This window comes from Zychaea mexicana, assembly GCF_025766255.1.
Source record: "Zychaea mexicana strain RSA 1403 chromosome Unknown BDB00scaffold_105, whole genome shotgun sequence".
In the NCBI taxonomy this organism is placed as follows: domain Eukaryota; kingdom Fungi; phylum Mucoromycota; class Mucoromycetes; order Mucorales; family Lichtheimiaceae; genus Zychaea; species Zychaea mexicana.
This window is the reverse complement of record NW_026516768.1, coordinates 95,280-115,340: the sequence shown is the minus strand read 5'-3', so window position 1 is coordinate 115,340 and position 20,061 is coordinate 95,280. Positions and strand designations below refer to the sequence as shown.

Below are 20,061 nucleotides of genomic sequence, written 5' to 3'. Positions count from 1 at the left end.
GGGCACGGTGGCAAGACCGTGCATATGACATAAATGTACATGCCCGGTAGCAGTACGTCACACATACGGATGCTCGTTCCTTAATTTACTAGGAAAGGCCCAAAGGAGCTGGCGATGAATCGGATCTGGAATATCTGATCCGTAAAAGTGGGAACATCTTCCTAGCGGTGATTGCCATGGCTACACATATAATTTACCCGATCAACAACATGAAATGTTTACATTCAGGGTTCTGCAGTTGAGATCCAAATAAGGCAAGAGCTTCTAACGAAGAAGACAAAAACAATGCGACATGAAAGGCAAGAGAGCGCGTAAACCAAAACATTGATGCTCTAGGTCATGTTGGTGTAATTATTATTCTTTTCTTGTTCAAGAAAGCTCTCTCCTCCTTTTTATTATTTTATTTTGCTCCACATACACACACACACACACACTCTCTCTTTTTTTGATTAAGCAGCAGTAATAGATGATGCATTATCGACAGCAGCAGCAACAACAACAACAACAACAACAGCAGCAGTACAGCAGAAGACAGACCCCGCCCTTGGTTCCACCTACGCCAACAGGCAGCATATGTACGACAACGACAAGCAGTAGTAGTAGCAGCAGCGCCACATCCTCGTTCTCTGGTAGCTTGAGTTATCCGAGCTCACCATTTGTCGAATGGGAGGAGGAACAGAGAAAGCAGCTGGCTCATGCTCATACAGTGTTAACGCAAAAAGAAGTCCGTCATCAATTAGTTCTGCTCTTGTAACATATTTCCAAGAAAAGAATATCTATTAAGATTGTATATACTCTTTTTTGTACATTACACATCTTTAGTACGAGAATGCACAACTTAAGCAAGCGTTATCAGATTGGAGAACCAAAGCTCGAAAATGGAATGAAGCACAAGAGAAACTGGAAGGTGAGACGACAATGACAACTACACAAGCAAGAATAAAATTCTAAAAAAAGAGAGGGTGGGAGAAAATTATAGAACGGATTCGTCATATGGTGGCCGAGAAAGAGGCTCTGAGTAAGGCTTACGCCAAAAAATGTAACGACGATGCAGCAACAATCTTGGTACTTTCTCAAGAGCTTGAGGCCCTCAAGAAAAGCAAAGTGGATTCTCACCAGCAGCGACCACTTCCAACAATGTCAGCAGATGATGGCAATGAGGGCGAAGAAATGGAGGATGCAGGGGATCCGTGCGCCACTGCAGAAGTTAGTGTACAAACAAACATGTTTGTCATAGAATATTTGGTCAGAGATGCTGTTGCTAATACGGAGAAAACCCTTCTACACTGCGCACAGGAAACGTACAAAAAAGCCGCATCGCAAGCGGTATACGGGAGAAAGAAAGCGAATAACCTGATTGTCGGGATAAACGTAAGTTTATGTTATTCACTCATTTGCTGTGTCTTGCACTTTTCTTGCATAATGAAATACAGTTACCATCATGATAACCATAACACTTCTGTAGGATATGGTTCAAGCTATCGAAGAAGAATTGAGCTACTTACAGTCTCACGGTGTAATCGACAAATCCGATGATAACAACAATGACGATAAGCAGGAGGCGGAGGCAGACAAAGCCGTAACAGCCAGATGTCGAGACACAGACGCGTCCGTAAAAGGGGATCCAGAAAAAGAAACACCCAAGGCCGAAAAGCCGACATGTTGTACAGCTAATGTGCAACATCACATGGATGGCAATTCTCCGTCCGCCACTGCAGCAACAAGGACGGTGGCACAGAGGATGGTTTGCTCTGCTGGTGATGAGGATGATATAGCCTCAACACCGATATATGCGCAAGATCCCCTGCAACTGGCACCAGCCTATGAGTACGACACTGCTCAGCCTCAGAAAAGAGTTTTTCGGCCACGGTCCCAGACTATGGACACCATCGTCAAGAAGGCTAGCATGTTTTTGCGTTCGAGTAATAGTGGCACTAATAATAGCAGCAGTAACAACGGTAAACGGGGTAATGGGTTCGTCAGCAGCAGCAGCAGCAAGACCAGAAAGCCCAGACCACAGTCTACTGTGGATGTACCGAAAAGGGATGCTTCGTCCTTCACATCTGTTGATAACACCTCCATTACAACGACGACGACACAGCAGCCGAATTCAGCAATCGTGCCTTATAATAGCAAAGATGGCCCTCCGAAGACCGGGACAGGAACCAGACGGCAACTATTCCATCGTCTCAGCACACAAGCTCTATCGTCGTATTATCAATCGACGCCTTTGTTCAAGACAGCAACATCATCGAATTCGAAGAGTACCACACATGCCCCAAAAGAGGCGACAACAACAACAACAACAGGCGTGACCTTGCGTCAAGCCATTGCCGCTGCGGAAAGTGCTCGTCAGCAAAAGCAGGAGCAACAGCGACAGCAGCCCCAACAGCAGCAATATTACCAACGACATAACAGTACGTCCAACTCTTTGTCATCGCCCTCACTTTCTTCGGGGTCAGCACATAGTACCACCAGTACCGTCAGTAGCAATGGTAGTATGGGTGGCTCTGAAGACCGCCATGAAAATAGTGGTATTGATGCCCATGACAAAACGATATCATTGCCACCTAATCATCCGCAACAACAAGTGAATACAGCCACCAGTACCTTGATGCATCATTATCGAAAACAGCAGCAAAAGCTGCAGGGAGCAGTGGCTGATGCATCATCACGTATAGATGATGACTCTGTCATTGAGCAACCGACGAATCATCACCATCTTCCTCTAGACAACCACCAGCAGCAGCAACAGCAGCAACAGAAACAACGGAAAAGAAGAAGCGCCATGCTATCAACATGCTCGTCCCCTTTGTCCGGTGGTAGCGTATACTCTTTACACTCAGCAGCAAGAACAGCGTCGTCAATATTAGCTGGAGATTTGTCAAAGCCAAGTCAACTCGAGCACTGGAAAATAAGCAGTCGACGATAAATAATAGTAACTCATTTAAACTTATAGATATCTTTATTACTGTAACCATGTAATCCCCCCCCCCACTCGCCGAGAATCCACATTCTGGTCCTCATTAATTTAAATTAAAAAAACAAATCATAATCGTTATTATTACACTTCAAATACAGCAATATCTGGTATTCATCGTCTTATTAAAAGCTTCCAGCAGCTAGCACTGCTGACAGTTAGAAGCAGCTGCAGCGAGCACATGTGACATTGTGCACTACCAAGACCTGAGTATTTACTTACCTGGTTTTCAAACAAGCAAAAGGATAAATTTAGAAGATGCCTTGACTGCTAGCCCATTCTTTTAGTGCACGTGTCTATTATGGCTGCAGCTCAAAGGTTCTTGCACACTTGAAATGTAATAGTGGCGAAGCACAGCAGAAAAGACACTAGTGGGGAACCCAAAAAAGATAGTGCCATAATCATCAATAACAATAACAAACAGACAAATAAAGGCGCCGAAGGATGAACAAAGAGAAGGTGGTCGTCATTGAGGAAGAGGAAAACGGGATCAACATGATCTCCCCTCCTATTCTTTGTCTTCTTATCTGAGCAAAAAAAAAGAGAGTGCGTATCTGCTATTTCGTAAAGTCATGGCAATTTTTTCCTTAAAAGGACATACGCAAGTTGCAGAAAGCACACACAGTAGTGTGCATGGTGCGTACATGGCAAGCAGCGGCTACGTCGTCGGAGCTACTTATGATGTAAGAGATTTTTCTTCGTGACGCATAGTTTTGGTACGCATCAAAAAATAGTAAACTCGGAACAGCAGTGCTAAATCCGGTATTAGACAAAGAAAACTTTAAAAAAGAACCAGCAGATTAGATAGGCATAGTCTCATAGTAGTGACGGGTTTAAAGACAAAGAGAAACTGTACAAATATTTTTATTATTTTCCACATGACACGGTTTTTTTTTTGTTATATGTACAACCAAAGTAAGTAGCGCCAAAAAAAAGCCCCATTAAAATTTTTAAAAATAGGTATGTGACAAAAGGGGATGCACACAAGAGAATGAGTAAACAGACCCAAACTTGGACAACCTCTTGATAGATATAGAAACGAGGAGATGATGGATGGATGGATGGATGGATTGTTGGGAAAAAAGAAGGAAAGCGGTGCGTGTATAAAGGGAGGTGAAAGAGGAGAGTATAAGGGGGGGGGGGTGGGAGGCCTAGGTTCAAAAAGAAGCTTCCCTTAAAAAAAATATATAGAGTGGAGTAGAATGAGATATATACGAGAAAGATGCTGTATGGGGGGTTGTTGCTGAGGAGATATGCAAAAGATGTAGAAATTTTTGGGGGGGAGGGGAGGTGAATGTTGAACGAGCGTTGAAGTGTCTTCTTTCTATTACATTGTACAATGAATATGTATGTGTGTGTGTAGGTTGGTATTAGATACGGGCGAGGTTTGCGTAGTAGTCGACGATATCCGAGGCGTGGTCCGGACTGTTGCGTGCCAACGCAGCAAAATCGTGTAAATGCGATCGTTGCTCGGCGTGTTTCCATGGCAAGACCCGTAGAGACAGCTGCATGTCGTCCTTCAGAAACGCCGTATTGAAGTAATCAAGCACCTGTCCAAGGTCTTTGGCGGTATGCTGCAGAAGATGTGGCAGGAATTCGGCGTTCATGATATCAAAGACATTGGCGAGATGCCGCACCACATAGCGATCAATTTCTGCCAAAAGCTGGTCGCCATGCTCGACAAGGCAATTGCGGTCCACATGGTCTGCGCTGCTGTCGTCTAGGTCTTCTTCGCCGCAATGGTTGAGTACGAGCCGACGAACATAGGTTTCAATGGCTTGTTTTCCCAACTTATCGCCTAATTGGTCCCATACTAGGGGCAATCGACCTCCAATATGTGCCTGAATGGCTCCAAAAATCTGGGCTTTGAGAATGTCGAGGTCCATTACATCGTACGCACCGGATTGCAGAATTGGAATTTGCTGCTGTGCTTGGTTATCCGATGGTATACTCGTTGTAGTCGTAGTCGTAGTAGTTGTCGTTGTCGTTGTCGTTGTCGTCATTGGATGCATCGTTATCTCGACGTGTTCGCGCATTTGTGAGGCAATGTGATCGTAGCTGTTGGTTTTTATGGTATCGAGGTGGTCGAACTGCCAATGCGTAGCAATCATTTGCGCAAAGCGGTCGACCTGGACTCCCGAGGCGGGCGATGCGGCGTTCGAAATGTCCTGATCGTCGTCAATGTCGTTGAGAGTCTCTTCGGATGAACGGCCATCGATATCGTCTTCGGAAAAGTCAGTCTCGTCTATTAATAACGCAGAGGATTCTTGTCGAATGGGGCGTGCGTCAATGGATGTATAGAGTACTGCACACGCAATAACAAGAGGTAGTGATAGCCTCATTATGTTGTGTGTGTGGTGTATTGTCGATGTGAGAGAAAAAGAAAGAGAAGCGAAGAACAACAAGTGCAAACGCAAAAAGGTAAAAAAGAGAACGATGCGGAAAAAGTGTGGAGGAAGGGGGATCCACAGGCCCCTTTATATATAAAAGGTGACGGAGTTTAACTAAACGGGAAAGGCGGCTAAGCTGTGAGATCGACGGGCTTATGCCAAGAACCGAAAAAGGCATGACGCTGTTTTTGTTATTTTTATTTTTGTTCTTGCTGGTATACAAGACGAGGAGGCGTAGCAGCAACACTAGCAGCACTATCACTACTAGTAGCAGCAGTGCCACTGCCGCTAATACATATACTGCTATCGTTGCTACTAATAATAATGATATTGCTGCTGTCGTCAGTGTCGTAATGGTTACCATGACTATCCGCAGCAAGGTAAGGCCACACAATCTGTGCTTCGAAGAATTCGTCGGATATTTGCATCTGCACCCCATCAGCACCGTCCCGCCAAGTACTGTTAGTTTAATCTGTCTTTCTTTTTGGGTAGATCCTAAGAAAATCACTTACGTGTTGGCCTGGACTCACCAGGAACTTTAAGCGACCCCCCAATTTTCGCAATCCGAGCCAGTCTTCCTTGTACAGGGTTTGATTCACCAACGGCACGAGCACCCCGTCCTCAGCGTATGTCCAGAACCACTGTGAGTATATTCTCTCTGTGTCAGTCATACCCGAACCTTCCAGCTCATCTGTGGGCTTTTTAGTGAACTCACTGCAGTTTCTCCTGGCTTCACCATGGCATCATCTGCAAATCGAACCATTACGAATGCGTCTAGGGCAGCCAGGTTGTCTCTGTATGTCGTGTTTCTGGCATCTTGCAGCTCGTTGTTGATATTTGGTAAGAAGATGTTGCGTTCCAGGTAACCTGTTCGCAATGCTATTTCAGTCTTCTTGTCACGATAACCCCGCTCTGGGCTGTGTGTGTGTATTTTGGCCTTTGTCATACAACCCAGCCAAAACTCAAACCTTGTATATTTCTTGGATCTTTAAAATACTGAGCCTGTATCACTCGATGTTGCACGTAGCCAGAATAAGCACCGTATCGTACCATCGACCGCATCAGCCTGCAAGTCAGGTCACTAGGGTTCATGCAGTTGGGGATGTCCTGGCATAAAGAAAAAGAAAAAAGATCAATTCCTTTTTCTTGTGATACACACCTCACTGAGTACCCTCTCTTATCCAGAAAACAACGATGGCTTTACCGTAACACCTTAGCCCAAGAGCCAAAGACAAGGCCAGAATGGTGAGTGGAGTCCATCATATTTAGTCCCGGTTGAATGAAAAATGTAAAAAGCCCACCACACCTTATTTAGCATACCTCCATGCGGGGACCCAAACGTGATAAGTCGATGAACGGCGGGTCGATTGCAGCGTTGAACATAGCCTCTACAGATTTTGCTTAGCAAGGACGTAGCATGGCCCTTAGACGCACTCTCTCCACTTCCCTTCATCTTGGACCCCGCCACCCCTTATTTTATCTTTCTTCTTCTTTTTGCTGCCTACCTTAGGAACAGACCTCCCTATGAAACCCACATTGCATACAAAAAATAATTTCCAGTTGTGGTTTGAACGATAAATGAACCTGTCTGGAACCTCGACCTTTCAACCTCCTCAATAGGCTCCTTAATTGTTTACCCATCTCTTCGCCTTACCTGTGAAAACCCGACTCCATTGAATCCTTCCGCGAGCTCGGGAATACTGGCCAACTGTTCGCATACTAAATCGATCTATGCGCGAGGAGTATACGTTATTATATTCGTTGTCAAAAAGTTGTATGGCTTTGACTACTGAGCCCTTGTCCCCCCCCCCACCACCACCTTCCCACAAACAAAAGAGAAGCATCTCACACCTGCTTATTCACTTGGCCAAAGAACCCCGCTTCATGGTCCTCCTGAGAGCCCTCTCCAACTTGAATGCTATGAACAAATGTTCCGGGCAGTAATCGCTGTATCAGATCCTTAAGGCGTCCCATGGACTCAGGGTTGCAACATGTATCGCCCATGCCATGCCACAGGACAATTGGCTTGTTCGCTTGCTTGTAGGCTAAGCACAATCCACCCCAAAAGCGCCACCCGCGAAATGTTAGATATATAACAAAGTGAAACGAATGGCAATCTATGAAAGTGGGACTCGGTATTACCACTAGCAATGGTGCTCCATGCAGCGATAAGGAAGTATAACGATAAAAAGAATTTTCTCATCGCCGTCTTCCGCATACTATCGCTAGTAATATCAAGAAAGAAATCAAAATTCCCAAGGCTGCTGACACTCATAAGGAAATATAATTTCCTCACTCTGTTGTCGTTTCATGTCCAAGTGTGGCCTATGGCTTGTTGTTGCTACGTACAGTAACTACTTGTTACTTCTGGATGAGATAACAGCTGTTGCTATGGCTGCATACGTACAGTCATCATTAGCACAGACTGTACGTGCAAGCATGATCACTCTGCAGCGGTAATAGCAGCACCCTCAGCTGCATACTTGATGGACCTGCATAGTCAGATAAGCTTTTTGCTTTTTTATTTATCGGGCTTCATTATTGAAATGTACTACCAGCGCCACCACTAAAGGTAAATGATCAAATTGCTCAATTATCTGTGAAACTAGTCTATCTTTGTATGATGTCAGATTCATTATCTGTCAAAAATTGATTGAATTGTCGAGAACATTCATTTGGCGGGATGCATTAGTTATGTGCTACATATTACAATCGTCCTAATATGACTTTGCAAAAAAAAAAACTAGATGAAATATGTGGTAAACCCCTCGTAAGCCAGCACAAAAAAACGGTCTCGATGCTTTTACCTATCTTTCTATCTATCGCACACCATAGTGGAATTACGTCGTTTATCGTTTTAAAAAAGCGGGATTTATTAAACCAATACCACGCAAATATTCTTGGTTCCGAGTGAAATATGATTGTCGTGGAGGTTTCAGGTAGTTCTGGACTCCTTTTTTTTAGCGGTCATCTATCGTCGTTCCCGTATTGTATATCTGGGGAGTGAATTTTCAAAGGAGGAGGATTTATCCTGCGCTATGCGCAAAAAGAAAAAGTCAGATATTGAAACCGCATCATTCTGCAAGAAAAAACGTCTGCGTACTTAAACAGAGCATGATAAAGAAAATGGTTTCCGAGTCCACTGCAAAACATGCTTTGTTGATCTATCATCGTCCACCCGCCGTTTGTCGTTATATTGACATTCTTGGATTTACGAGAGCCTAACAACTGGTTGACGATCCTGCATATACTGCTAGTACTCTTTTCAACAGTCAGAGAAATTCTTGATCACAACAATCAATTTACAATTTTGGCCTCCTTACTGTAAAGTCTCTTCTGTAATTAGTGAACAACTATCAGCAAAGTTCAAGAAGTGCAGCAAAGTGTGTTACTCGGAGTAAGATCCTGCATCCGTGCTGCATAGCGGACGTAAAGGGGCTCTACTATCTCGCGTCTTGTCCGTTCCCCCCTTTTTTCCAGACACCACTGCTGCCAAAGTTCAAGGGTGAAAAAACAAGGATGGCGAACTATCAGGGGAAGGGAAGAATAAAAAGCGATTTAAGTTTGCCGCTTCCCCACATGTACTAAAATGCACTCATGATGTGATAACTAAAAAGACAAAGAAGAACTGTGTGCGCGCATTTGAACAAGATCGGAATAATCCATACTATACGTTGTTGAAGAATTGATCCCTTCTTCGTTGTTAGTGTTGTTAGAATATGAAAATGACACTTCGTCGTCATCCACACACCACTCGCTGCTACAAATGTGTACCATGCTCAGCGTCCATTTCTCTCTGTCAACTAAGGAGGAGTTGTAGCATTATTAAAAGGCAAACAAGTAGTCATCATAAGTTTTTAGGCAGGTATTATGCAGCTCATGTCGTGATATATATTGTTTTTCATAAATTGTTTTCTTATTTACTCCTGACAGGCTTTTATACAAGAATGATGTATGATATGCACATTCCAACAAAAGCACTTGTTCTTTACCAATAGTCTACAAAGATGTTGTCACGTTTATTTATGCTTTCTTCTTTTGAAAAATTGTGAACCTGTCATTATCCCTTTGAGTGTGCTCCTCGCTTTCGGGGAGAAGATGATGGCAGCTCCAACCTGATGCTTGTTAGCTAAAGCATCTGCTCAAGTAGCATTAGTGACGGACGCAAAAACGACCCACAATTGAGCAGCAATATTAGTGCTACTGATGCTAAAGTTTACAAATTACACGATGTACAACAAGGTTATTCACCAGCAGGATGTTGCCGTTTGATCAATTACATTCTTTTGAATCAAACAACGTATGATGGATCACTTGCACAATATCTCTATGCAGTTTCTTCTTTCTCTCAAAGCTATACGATGGTGAATTGATGATGCTTTTAATGTTTCATTAGTTCATGTGGGTGCTACTATCAAGCTGTCCAGGACTTACACTTATCATTTAGAAGATTCTCCCAAACACCGATAATAATTAAAAAGGGCCCTTACGACGGCTCGACATTAGCGAAGCATAAAGGCAAGATGGTACGTTTTGTATAATGCTATAGATGATCATTCTCTGGATAAATGCCCGTAACGGTGCCCGAATATGATAACAGAAAAATGACGAGCCTCATTATCACTACCAGAAGCTGTTTACAATTGATACCCAAATCATCTTTACGACCATTTTGCGCTTTCAATAGCTTCGCGCGTTGAATTGTGAAGAACGTTTTATCTATGATAGTGAAGCATCGTAAAATAAAATATAAGGGATGGATGCTCCTTCTTAGCAGTAATTCGGAAACGACATAAGCAATTTATAAATGTAGATATGCTCGTATTATACGCACAGGGAGCGTAAAAATGATATGCTATTAGTAGCTCTGTAATGGGGCAGAGAAGAGCATAAAGGCTTACAGTCCACTAGTTACTAGTTTGCATATGCTTTTACTTTTACTGATAGGACTAGTATCATGCAGATACTGATACATTCTATTTAGCGTACAGTAATGCGCAAACAACACTGGTTTTTAAGGAATTCAAAGGCTGAACTTTTACGTACCATTTTTGCATTTTACCAAGTACAACAAACAATGAACATTAGGCTCGGAAAGCACTTGTTGAACAAGGATCAGAATATAACGATATCATATCAGACGAACACACTAGCAAATTCACAATGCAAGAATTGAAACTTGATGAATTCACTCGCGAGCGTCGACTTATCCGCGACAGAAAAAATTTTCAATGCTGCCACTGCTTCATCATTACGTTGTTGAACTTCGCTTTCCTTTCCACATTGGTAGCGATTTTTGTAACTTAAGAAAAGGTTTGTATATGGCCTTTGCTACGGACACGATCCCCACCTTTGACCTTGGGGGGGCATCCATCAGGCTATGTACTTCAGTTTTTCTCTTTCCAAAATATAAACCTTTCATTTTTCAATGATCTCCAACTTTTTTTTTCCAATGCGTCACCAACGTTTCTTTTAATCATTGTCGTTGATTTTGCGTGTGTAGTGTACGAGATATCATAGAAAAAAAGTAAAGAACCGTTTTAATCGCTGTCTTGCCAACACTCTCCATCTGTAGGAAAGAGTACATACTTAAAACTCTACTGCCATTTAGTATTTGTAATGCTCTAGCATAATATACATCAAGATTATGCTGAATAAGATGCGCAGCCACTCCGGCGTGTTCTGGATATATACAAATGTTGGATCAGGGCCAATCGATGCCAGGGTAGAAAGCATGTACTACCAGCGTCACAAACATGTTGCCATAGAAACGAAAAGATCGTCCCATCATGAACTGAATATTTCAATATGGTTGCTTATATGCATATCATGGTATAGGAAGGATAATAGATAGGATTGTGCTGCTATACAGTGTGTGCTGTCAGCGTAGGCTGCTGTTCATCTATGGTCGTCCATAACCATCCCAGACATGCAAGGACACTACTATTTTACCAGTTGAATGCGTCTCAGTCTACCAGCGCACGTTGATATTATTCTGCATACCTGCTCACAGAAAAGTATTTCTTACGTGAATGTACATGCTCATTCGCATTCGTGTCTTTGTTTTCGCTTGACACGGTGCCGTGCACGGCCCCACTCACAAACAAGCGCCGATACCATCGTCGGAGGGTACAGCTCCGCATGGTGAGAGACACGTACCACTACCGCCGCAGCACATTTGTTTACTTGACCACCAAGCACACCCCCTTTCTTTTCCTTTCGTGATAGTCCCTTTGAGCCATATGCTGAAAGCCATACTATTAAGCAAGAGCCAATGAAAATCCATGGAACTTGGTGGAACTTTTTGAAGTCCCGAGCGTGACAGTCAAAAAACGTCTATATAAAGCGAGCAGTTTCGCTTTTCTTTTACTTCTTTTTTTTTCTTCACTTTAGTTCGTTTTGGAAAGGCGTTGGGCTGTATGCGCGGGAGTCACTGTCCGTGCTATGATCAGTTCCGTGCCAGTGCTGGCGATTGTTCAGAGTTTTCTGATGATTGGATGGGCTCAGTGGTCCGCCATGAAGAGATGACTGCAATGTACCAGTGCGGGTCAGTGGAGGGTGAGGAACGAACAGATTATTAATACTATTATTTATTACACACATTATTACACACAAATAAGAAAATGATAAACAAAATAAAACAATCTTTTTCTTTTCGCACTCTTCTCATAAACGTTCTACCGCTTTATTTATTTTTTTTGCTTTGCCTTTTTTTCGTGTGCTTGACAAGTTCCTTATTTTTTGGCCCACCCACAGCTCCGTGCTAAACAAAGCGCACAACAATGACAGACGACAGTAACACGATCGCAACGCGCTTTATCACACTTTGGAATGCACTTTGCACCTTTCCTTTTTTTACATTTCTGTCGTCGCGTAGTTCTGCTCGCGAAATAATCGAAAGGAAAGAATTTGTTGGGAGGGTATGGACTCTAGCAACAACGGCGCTTAAGGCAAGCTGTTCTAAGCTGAGAGAACCAGTTTAATGGTTTGTTTCGCTCGCCACGCCCCTTTCAACCCCTTGATTAACCGAAAACAGCCATGCTGGTCTATAATTTGACAATTTGTTTAAAGCTGCCCACATCCATCATTGCGGGCTTGGACGATCGGCAATCGCTGATTGCCGTGGGCATATACTCGTATGAGAAGACGCTGGCTACGGCGTTCAGCACACATTTACTCCAACCCAATCCAATACACGCTCAGTCATGCTGGTGATAAGATATCATATTAAACAACTTGCATAACACTATCCGCTATCATACCCCAATCCCCTCCTTTCCAGATACTTTTCCTTTTCTTTTGGATTTGAATTCGCCAATAGAACTTGTGGTGACAAGACATCCATTCTGAGTGCATCATCAGCCGCCCTTTTCTTGATAAAGATAAGAGATTTAAGAGATCACAAATGACATACGTCTATGCATCATAACGCGTCAGTCCATATCGGGTTATACCCTTACAAAAGCTGGATCGTCCGAGTATAATGTATACAATTCGGTTGGATTGTTTCCAAGCTACAGTGCTTGGCTGGTTGCCGTGGTAATTGCTGTGTATGCTTTTGGTTGATTTTTAGCCGAGTACCTTATTCTGATGATGATTTAGGTAGTGTAATGATGTGTTTTACCACAGTGTATTCATATATGTGTTTGCGCTCTGTATTCTCTTTTATAGTATAATAAAATCTGTGGCGAAGGTATTCTACCGAAATGCAAGCACACCATAGCCAGTGCTTATTTTTTATGTACTTAATACATAGGAGTTGACGGTTTACGTAAATGCAGGATCCGTCAATTCTCACACCTCTTTGAATTTCACTCAAAAATCGGGAATCTTAGCTTTGAGCTGTTGTCAGGTTACAGTGCCGCTGCGGGCTGCTCAACCCTGTTGATGATCTCTCCATTACAGCAAACAGCGCAATACCCTTCCGTCGACCATAAGATAAGACATTTAAAAAGAAAAAGAAAATCAGTTCGACGAACCGCCGAAACCCTCTGCTAATCAGACATTTACGTCGAAAGGCTCAGCACTATGTTGTGCGAGCTCTACTGTCTGAGATGCGGGTGTTATTGTTGCTCGCTCTTTCTAATCCTGTTCTTGCTCACCAGCGTTGCTGCTGCTTCTGCGGTTGTTGTTGTTGTTGTGATGGAGATGATGGTGGTCAAAACACTGATACGTTTCCAAGATTTATGAGTCCGTTGAAGCATCACAAACTGCTGATGACTGCATTCGCAAAGTACTGGTGCTGTAAAATCGTGTGTACGACAAGCACGATTCAGCCCCGAGGAAAACGTGCTTGTCAAACAGATTGCTGAAATTTGTTTTCCATAGCACAGTGTATGTATCCCAAGTTTTTTCTCGTGTGTATGTCCGACTTGGTCAATCCGGCGCTATAAAGTCCATGTTATCTATATACTCGAAATAGACATTGCGTAGGTCTAAACAATTGCTCAGCAGTTAAGATTTGTGAACGCGATATGGTGAGTGTAACATCAAACAAACCAAAAGAGACAGAATAAGTCAACGAGACCTCGATGGGATCTAAAACCGGGTTATCATGATAACAAAAGTACTCACCAGCATGTGCATTGAACATATTCATTGAGCTCATCCGAGTAAACGTCTCAGATAGTAGCTAATGTGAATTACATGATCTATATTATGACATCTTCTTCCTGAGCATAGCTAATCCGTGTAGCATCAAGATCTGTCTGGATGGGGAGATGTCCGCACATGTGAGGTTACAAGGGAAATCACAGCAATCTTTAATGACGGCTCAAAGGATATGATATGTGTTATTTATCATGTTCGACACAACACTCCAAATGCAAACTACCCTCCCATCTGCCTTCCGTAAAGCCTTTTCGTAGTGATCACACCATGGAAGTGGTCGTCTGTTTTATTTTCCATTGATGTACATGATTTTTATGGCTCATAATATTGCTGCGTGATGAAATTACCTATATGTTGTATATAGTGTACGCTTCACCCAACGACATCTACTTCCTTAATCCTAATCCATGTAGGAGAAGAAGACATGTCGTACTTGGCAAAGAATTCTTACGACTCCTTCAGAGAGACGATGTCGTGTGTTGACGGTAGGATATCGTGTTCGCGTGGCTAGTATAAGTATACACTTTCATTGAGACGATTTAGAAAATTAACTTAAAGACATCATTATGATACGAGGATGACTCTTGGTCTTTTATTTTGTATGAATATATCATCAGGTAATAGAACATCCCGTCAATATATAGTTGGTACAAGCATTATTTGCAGACAAGCCAAAGGACTATCAAAGAAAGAAGTTAGAGAAAGCCATAATACTTGAAGTATATAGTGAAACAAGCAACATTTGAAACAATCACTCACCACGTATTTCCAGAACAGATCGTCGCGGCCCCTGCCCTACCCTCCCATTGCTGGGAGAACCTCATCTTTTGTCTGGGCTCCAGAACCTATCATAGATGCAGATAGAAAGGAAACGAAAAACAATTATCCCCGGCAAAAGAGAAAAAGGTTAGGCATCGCCCAATCCGCGAACCAATCCTGATAAGTCTTAACAACTACAGCAACGAAAGCACGTAGAGAATCATATTATATAGAAGTACCAGAAGAATGCTAACCTAGTTGAAGAAGCATGCCCAGAGGCTAGGCTTTACAGTATGAATATGTTCAATTCCATATTTGGTGGGGTGCCTTTAAGGGCAGAGATGGAGTGCTCGTAGCAAAAGCCTTTGTATATATAACCCCCGTTTCCTGGCGCATATAATTTGTAGGTATGGTAAGAGAAGTGTTGAGTCTTATATCAGACAACGTCGTATTGAGCGGTAGCAAGAAGTAATAACAATGCTTAAAAAGAGGGGACACCATCCTGCTGTGCCATTGAGTGTGGTCCTTCTCGTTTCGCGTCAAAATTTCAAATCCAGTCGAAATCTCGGTCAAAGTTGACTCACATAATATAATAGCGCAGGATTTTTTTTTTCTACATTAACATACACACACGCACACATGGGAGTAGAGATGGGACAACAAGTTTTATACTGCGGTGGTAAGCTTACCCTTGTTATAAAAGAAGGAAAATCACATTCCCACAGTGGCTAATCATTGAGCTTTGCCATTATTAGTTTGCACAATGCCACCAGAGGTTAGATTTCGGGAGGGGATAAACACGATCAGCGAGCAATTATTCTAGAAAAACTGCAGTTTGTTGGAGTAAACTAAACGATCAATATCCCTGTAGTACTGTGAATTCAGTGGTACTCAGAACAAATGTAAAGAATGGCTCCAGGATAATCACGAAGACGTGTACAACAAGATGTATGGTGGCGACGATGTTGATGGTAAGAAGGATTCCTTTTTTTTTGGTGTAAAAAAAAAGGGGTGGGGGAAGAAAGGACAAAGGAGATCATTATGGACTGACTAAAAGGAGAATGTCTTGGTGTAAATGATTAAAACAATAGCCGTGACGGAAAAGGTTGCTCAAGTAACGGTCGAAGGCACTGGTGCTGAGGCAGCTGGCGGCGAGGGTCGATCTGGCAGAACATTTGTCAAGGACAAGTCAGCCAAGTTGGAAGCCAAATTGGAGCGCGAAAACCAAAAGAAGCAGGCAAGTAGTAACGCTTGATGGGTAAGCAGTACAATGCATCATTAACAATAGATCACGTATCTAGTCATCGCGAGTGACGGTCAAGCGGGTTGAGAGAACAAAGAGGAAATGCGTCACGATCGTGCATGGATTGGAAGTTTTCGGTGAGTCTACGACTATTAAATTGGAGCTTTATGAAGATTTATGATTTGCATAAGGAGAGAGAGACAGAGAGAAAGAGCTAGTAGATGTTAATGAATTTGAGGGGTGGTGTTCCTGTTCTAGACGTGGAGCTGAAAAAGGCAGCCAAGATGTTTGCCAACCGATTCGCCTGTGGATCGTCCGTGGCCAAAAATAACCAGAACCAAGACGAAATTGTTGTACAGGGCGACTTCTCGGATGACATCCACGATCTGATCCTGGCACAGTGGAAGCAAGTGCCCGAGGACAACATTGATCTTGTCGAGGAAACGAAGAAGAAGAAGGGCAACTAAAGAAAAGAACGAGAGAGTTTAAATATGGGAATAAAGCAACATATACTGTATATACACACCACCTTTTGGGCAGCACCGTGGAGCATGCCAGTAATGTGTACTCGTGCAATCAATTTGTCGTAGATCATAGAAATATGGCAAGTCGAACTCAATATGTCTCGTGTAACCGTGTTAATGTCCAAACAATTTTGTGTGTGTCTGCTATGGAACCACTTTTGCTTTTTTGCAACAGCAGCTTTCTCTTTTCTTTTCTCTTCTCTTCCCCATTCCACATTCGTTTCTCTTCCTTTTTACATATAGTCCCCCTTCCCTTCTTTATTTTCTTGTTTTTTTCTTTCCATTCCTTTCGTTTAATAAAAAACAGTAACCATGGCAGGAGGCTCGAGATTCACAATGAGTCGCGATCGTTTAGCTGAACTAAGAGTGAGCTTATATACACCCACAACGACGCAAACCGAACTTATACTAAAGTCTATATTTTTGACTGTTACAGGGCAGCGGTGGTCAGGAGAAATACGAGTAAGTGATTCGACAGATACACATCGAGAATATCCACTTGGCGCTTCTATACTACCATCACTATAACTGCTGCTACGTTACTAAAACCCTCCTTTTGCTATAGTCGCTTAGGGTAATACGCTCGGGGAACAAAAAGGATTCGAGGAGTACAGTTTCACGGATCCATACGGGTGAATTGACAGCCTTTTGCTTTCCCAAATTTTTAGCGACGATGATTATCCAGCACCACCCGTCCCTGCCATGCCTAACGCTGCTGGACAGCAAGCTGGTGCCGGACGAGGATACAACAATGATCGTAGCTATAAACCTCCAGCTCAACCTGCGTCCACTTACACAAAGAAAACTACCAAAGAACAGTATGAGATGACTGAAGTCAAGAACGCTCCTAACGATCTCGGTTCAACTGAAGCATTCTTTCGCGAGGTTCGTAAATCTTTCAATCCAACGATATTTTGCGCTATCGCGATCCCTTTGTCACTCAATGAAAGTGTCAAATAGGTCGAAGAAATCAAAGAACTTATCCGAGATATCAATGTCAATATCTCCGACATTGAGGAACTCCATGGCGCTTCCATGATCAACATTAGTGAAGAGCAAATGTCAGAAAACAACTATCGCTTGGAGCAGTTAAGCAAAAAAACGACAAAGCTGAACAATGAAGCGAAAAAGAAGATTAAAGGTAAAGAAAAAGAAGCCTGTGATATAGGAGTCCCGAGCAAAGTGAAAAGCTGAGTGTCCTTTTCTTTTTATATTGGGCCTTTTTAATTAACTTTTCATATATTTAGCGCTTGAATTGAGTAATGCCCGCCTTCCTGCATCCTCGGGTGATCGCCCGATGCGTGTGACGCAGGTACGACCATGGCACAGATCACGACACACAAACACAGAGAGCACATAAACATGGCATATATCTAACGTGCTACTATGAATCTCTATAGCACGCAGCACTGAAGAAGCGGTTCATCGAAACGATCCAAAGATATCAGGATATTGAACGAACTTATCAACAGAAATACCGTCAGAGAGTGGAACGTCAAATCCGCATCGTGAAACCAGACGCTACGCCCGACGAAATTGAACAGGTCCTTGATTCGGATGAAGCACCTCAAATCTTTGCACAATCGGTAAAGATGGGAGGATTGATCCTCTTGCTTTCTTATGGCAGTCTGGGAGCTTGTGTCGTCTTCTGTATGAAAAAGGGATGTGATCTCAACCTCTTTTTTATCTTTGATCTTTTATACAGCTCATGAACACAAACCGTTCTGGTCATGCAAATGCTGTGCTTAATGAAGTCCAGTCGCGTCATGATGATATCAAAAAGATCGAAAAGACCATCCTGGTAAGTGGTAGTAGTGGTAGTAGTATGTTGATATCTTCCATGTGCTGCTTACGGTGGATGACTGACTGATCATGCTATATTATCTAGGAACTGCATCAATTATTCGTGGACATGCAAATGATGATTGAGCAACAAGGAGAGGTGCTGACAAACGTTGAACAGCAGGTGGAATCGACGGTTGTTGACCTGGAGCAGGGCAATAAGGATGTTGAGAAAGCTATTGGCAGTGCCAGAGCTACCCGTGCGGTAAGTTTCTTTCTGATTTCACTGATCTTCCGCATAAGATTGAATGCATAATAAAGTAACTCAAATCTGACGACTCCTGTCCCAATCTACTTGATTTTTTTATACAGAAAAAATGGTGTTGTTTTGTCATTGCAATTATTATCCTGGTGGTGATTGCTATTCTTGTATGGTGGTTCGCATTCGATCATCCTGGCGTTAATTAGACCTGCCCCCCTCTTGTCCCTCTCACTCTCTCACTCTCTTTTCCCCCTCATTTCGTACTCACACGCATCTCTATTCTTCTTTTATTACTTACACCCTAAAAATTCATGTATAGTTTTTTTTTATTTATTGATTTTTGTACAAGTTTTGCGTTGATCCGGGTAGCGTATAGCGCAAACTTTTTTTCTTTTCTCTCTTGCATCTTTATATCTATCATAGCAGCAAGCAAGCAGCTTTTAAAATAACTTCCTCTCTACAACTACACATTATATCATTATCATTACCATATCAGTTATCTTTGCTTTCGTTCATTGAGTGGGTATTATATGTCAGAGGCTTAAAAGAAAAACAAGTAGCCTTGAAAAACGTTGTCATTAGGGGAGGAGCTGTTACTGTTCTGTATAATGCTACTACTGTATGAGGGGCATAAACCAGGAGTAAAGAAAGAGCTGGGCATATACTATGTGTAGCATCAGGAGAGCTTGTTTTGTGTGTACTGACATCGGCAGAAAACAATGTCTGTGTGTCCGTAGGGACATGTCAGCATGTAGGTGATAACATAATATGTTTTTGGCCCCTTATTTATCTTACCGATCACGGGTTTTTTTCCTCTCCTCAATGTGATCCGGGATTGTGGTATGTACGTATTCGAGGATCAAATCCTATTTGGACATGCAGCACTAATAAAGTATTAAATCAAGTACTGATCCACGGACTTTGCTGTACATAGTATCAGTTGTATGTTACACCAAAACAGCACAAGGCGCATCGTGACACTTTGAAGTACGCGATACTGTCTATTGAAAATCGTCAAGGTTTGATTGTTTAGAGAAGGTTATCGAAAAATTCCATTAGCAGCCCCGGCGCAAAAAGAAGAATATCATGTCATTTGTAGTAGTAGGAGTAGTATTCAAATTGTGTGCTTAGTTTTGACAGCGAATATCACCTCCTTGACATTTTGCAGGGGACCCTGTAAGGGTTAGTGGAATTACAATAGGCACGTTTTTTTATTGCTAATTGCCGTTTTCAAAGCTTCTTCCAAAGAACAACAACAACGACCCTTTTGAAATTCACACGCTAAATAAAAAATTACTCGTAGTAGTACACATGTACTTCATAAAAAAAGGATCTGCGTGCTTCTCCCGATCCTGTCCCGTTTCTTTGCCCGCTCTTTTTCTTTCTCTTTAAATAAACCTTATTCGTACTTTGATTTATCAATAGATCAACGACACAATACGGATAATACTACTGATGACGTCTTTGATCAGCATTTTTTGATGTACTTAAATTACGAGGAGAAGAGAGAG

At 42.5% G+C, this 20,061-nt stretch overlaps 5 protein-coding genes across 5 annotated transcripts; 3 read left to right on the top strand and 2 right to left on the bottom strand.

The window, feature by feature from the left end:
* Nucleotides 1-380: 380 nt before the first annotated feature.
* Nucleotides 381-3,090, top strand: BDB00DRAFT_847556 (uncharacterized protein). The gene is made up of 5 exons (XM_053125233.1): nt 381-724; nt 823-907; nt 980-1,206; nt 1,297-1,371; nt 1,466-3,090. Exons 1-5 carry the CDS (start codon nt 467-469, stop codon nt 2,930-2,932), a joined length of 2,112 nt encoding a protein of 703 aa, XP_052974864.1. The 5' UTR covers nt 381-466; the 3' UTR covers nt 2,933-3,090.
* Nucleotides 3,091-4,350: 1,260 nt separating this feature from the next.
* On the bottom strand, nt 4,351-5,322 carry BDB00DRAFT_791760 (uncharacterized protein; the record flags this gene model as incomplete). Its single annotated transcript, XM_053121057.1, has 1 exon — nt 4,351-5,322. One exon carries the CDS (start codon nt 5,320-5,322, stop codon nt 4,351-4,353), a length of 972 nt encoding a protein of 323 aa, XP_052974863.1.
* Nucleotides 5,323-5,419: 97 nt separating this feature from the next.
* On the bottom strand, nt 5,420-7,634 carry BDB00DRAFT_847545 (Alpha/Beta hydrolase protein). The gene is made up of 10 exons (XM_053125232.1): nt 7,513-7,634; nt 7,222-7,415; nt 7,025-7,099; nt 6,876-6,892; nt 6,691-6,758; nt 6,575-6,582; nt 6,339-6,477; nt 6,086-6,237; nt 5,883-6,011; nt 5,420-5,798 (listed from the first exon to the last, which is right to left on the bottom strand). Exons 1-10 carry the CDS (start codon nt 7,586-7,588, stop codon nt 5,568-5,570), a joined length of 1,089 nt encoding a protein of 362 aa, XP_052974862.1. The 5' UTR covers nt 7,589-7,634; the 3' UTR covers nt 5,420-5,567.
* A 7,630-nt stretch (nt 7,635-15,264) lies between these two features.
* Nucleotides 15,265-16,634, top strand: BDB00DRAFT_36575 (mitochondrial translation initiation factor). Its single transcript, XM_053117100.1, has 6 exons — nt 15,265-15,418; nt 15,495-15,514; nt 15,611-15,710; nt 15,831-15,976; nt 16,041-16,119; nt 16,241-16,634. The coding sequence occupies exons 1-6, from the start codon at nt 15,379-15,381 to the stop codon at nt 16,447-16,449; spliced, it is 594 nt and encodes a 197-aa protein (XP_052974861.1). The 5' UTR covers nt 15,265-15,378; the 3' UTR covers nt 16,450-16,634.
* Nucleotides 16,635-17,452: 818 nt separating this feature from the next.
* Nucleotides 17,453-18,899, top strand: BDB00DRAFT_36591 (t-SNARE). The gene is made up of 6 exons (XM_053117101.1): nt 17,453-17,647; nt 17,754-17,818; nt 17,907-18,092; nt 18,212-18,307; nt 18,395-18,553; nt 18,661-18,899. Exons 1-6 carry the CDS (start codon nt 17,542-17,544, stop codon nt 18,754-18,756), a joined length of 708 nt encoding a protein of 235 aa, XP_052974860.1. The 5' UTR covers nt 17,453-17,541; the 3' UTR covers nt 18,757-18,899.
* The last annotated feature ends 1,162 nt before the right edge of the window (nt 18,900-20,061 follow it).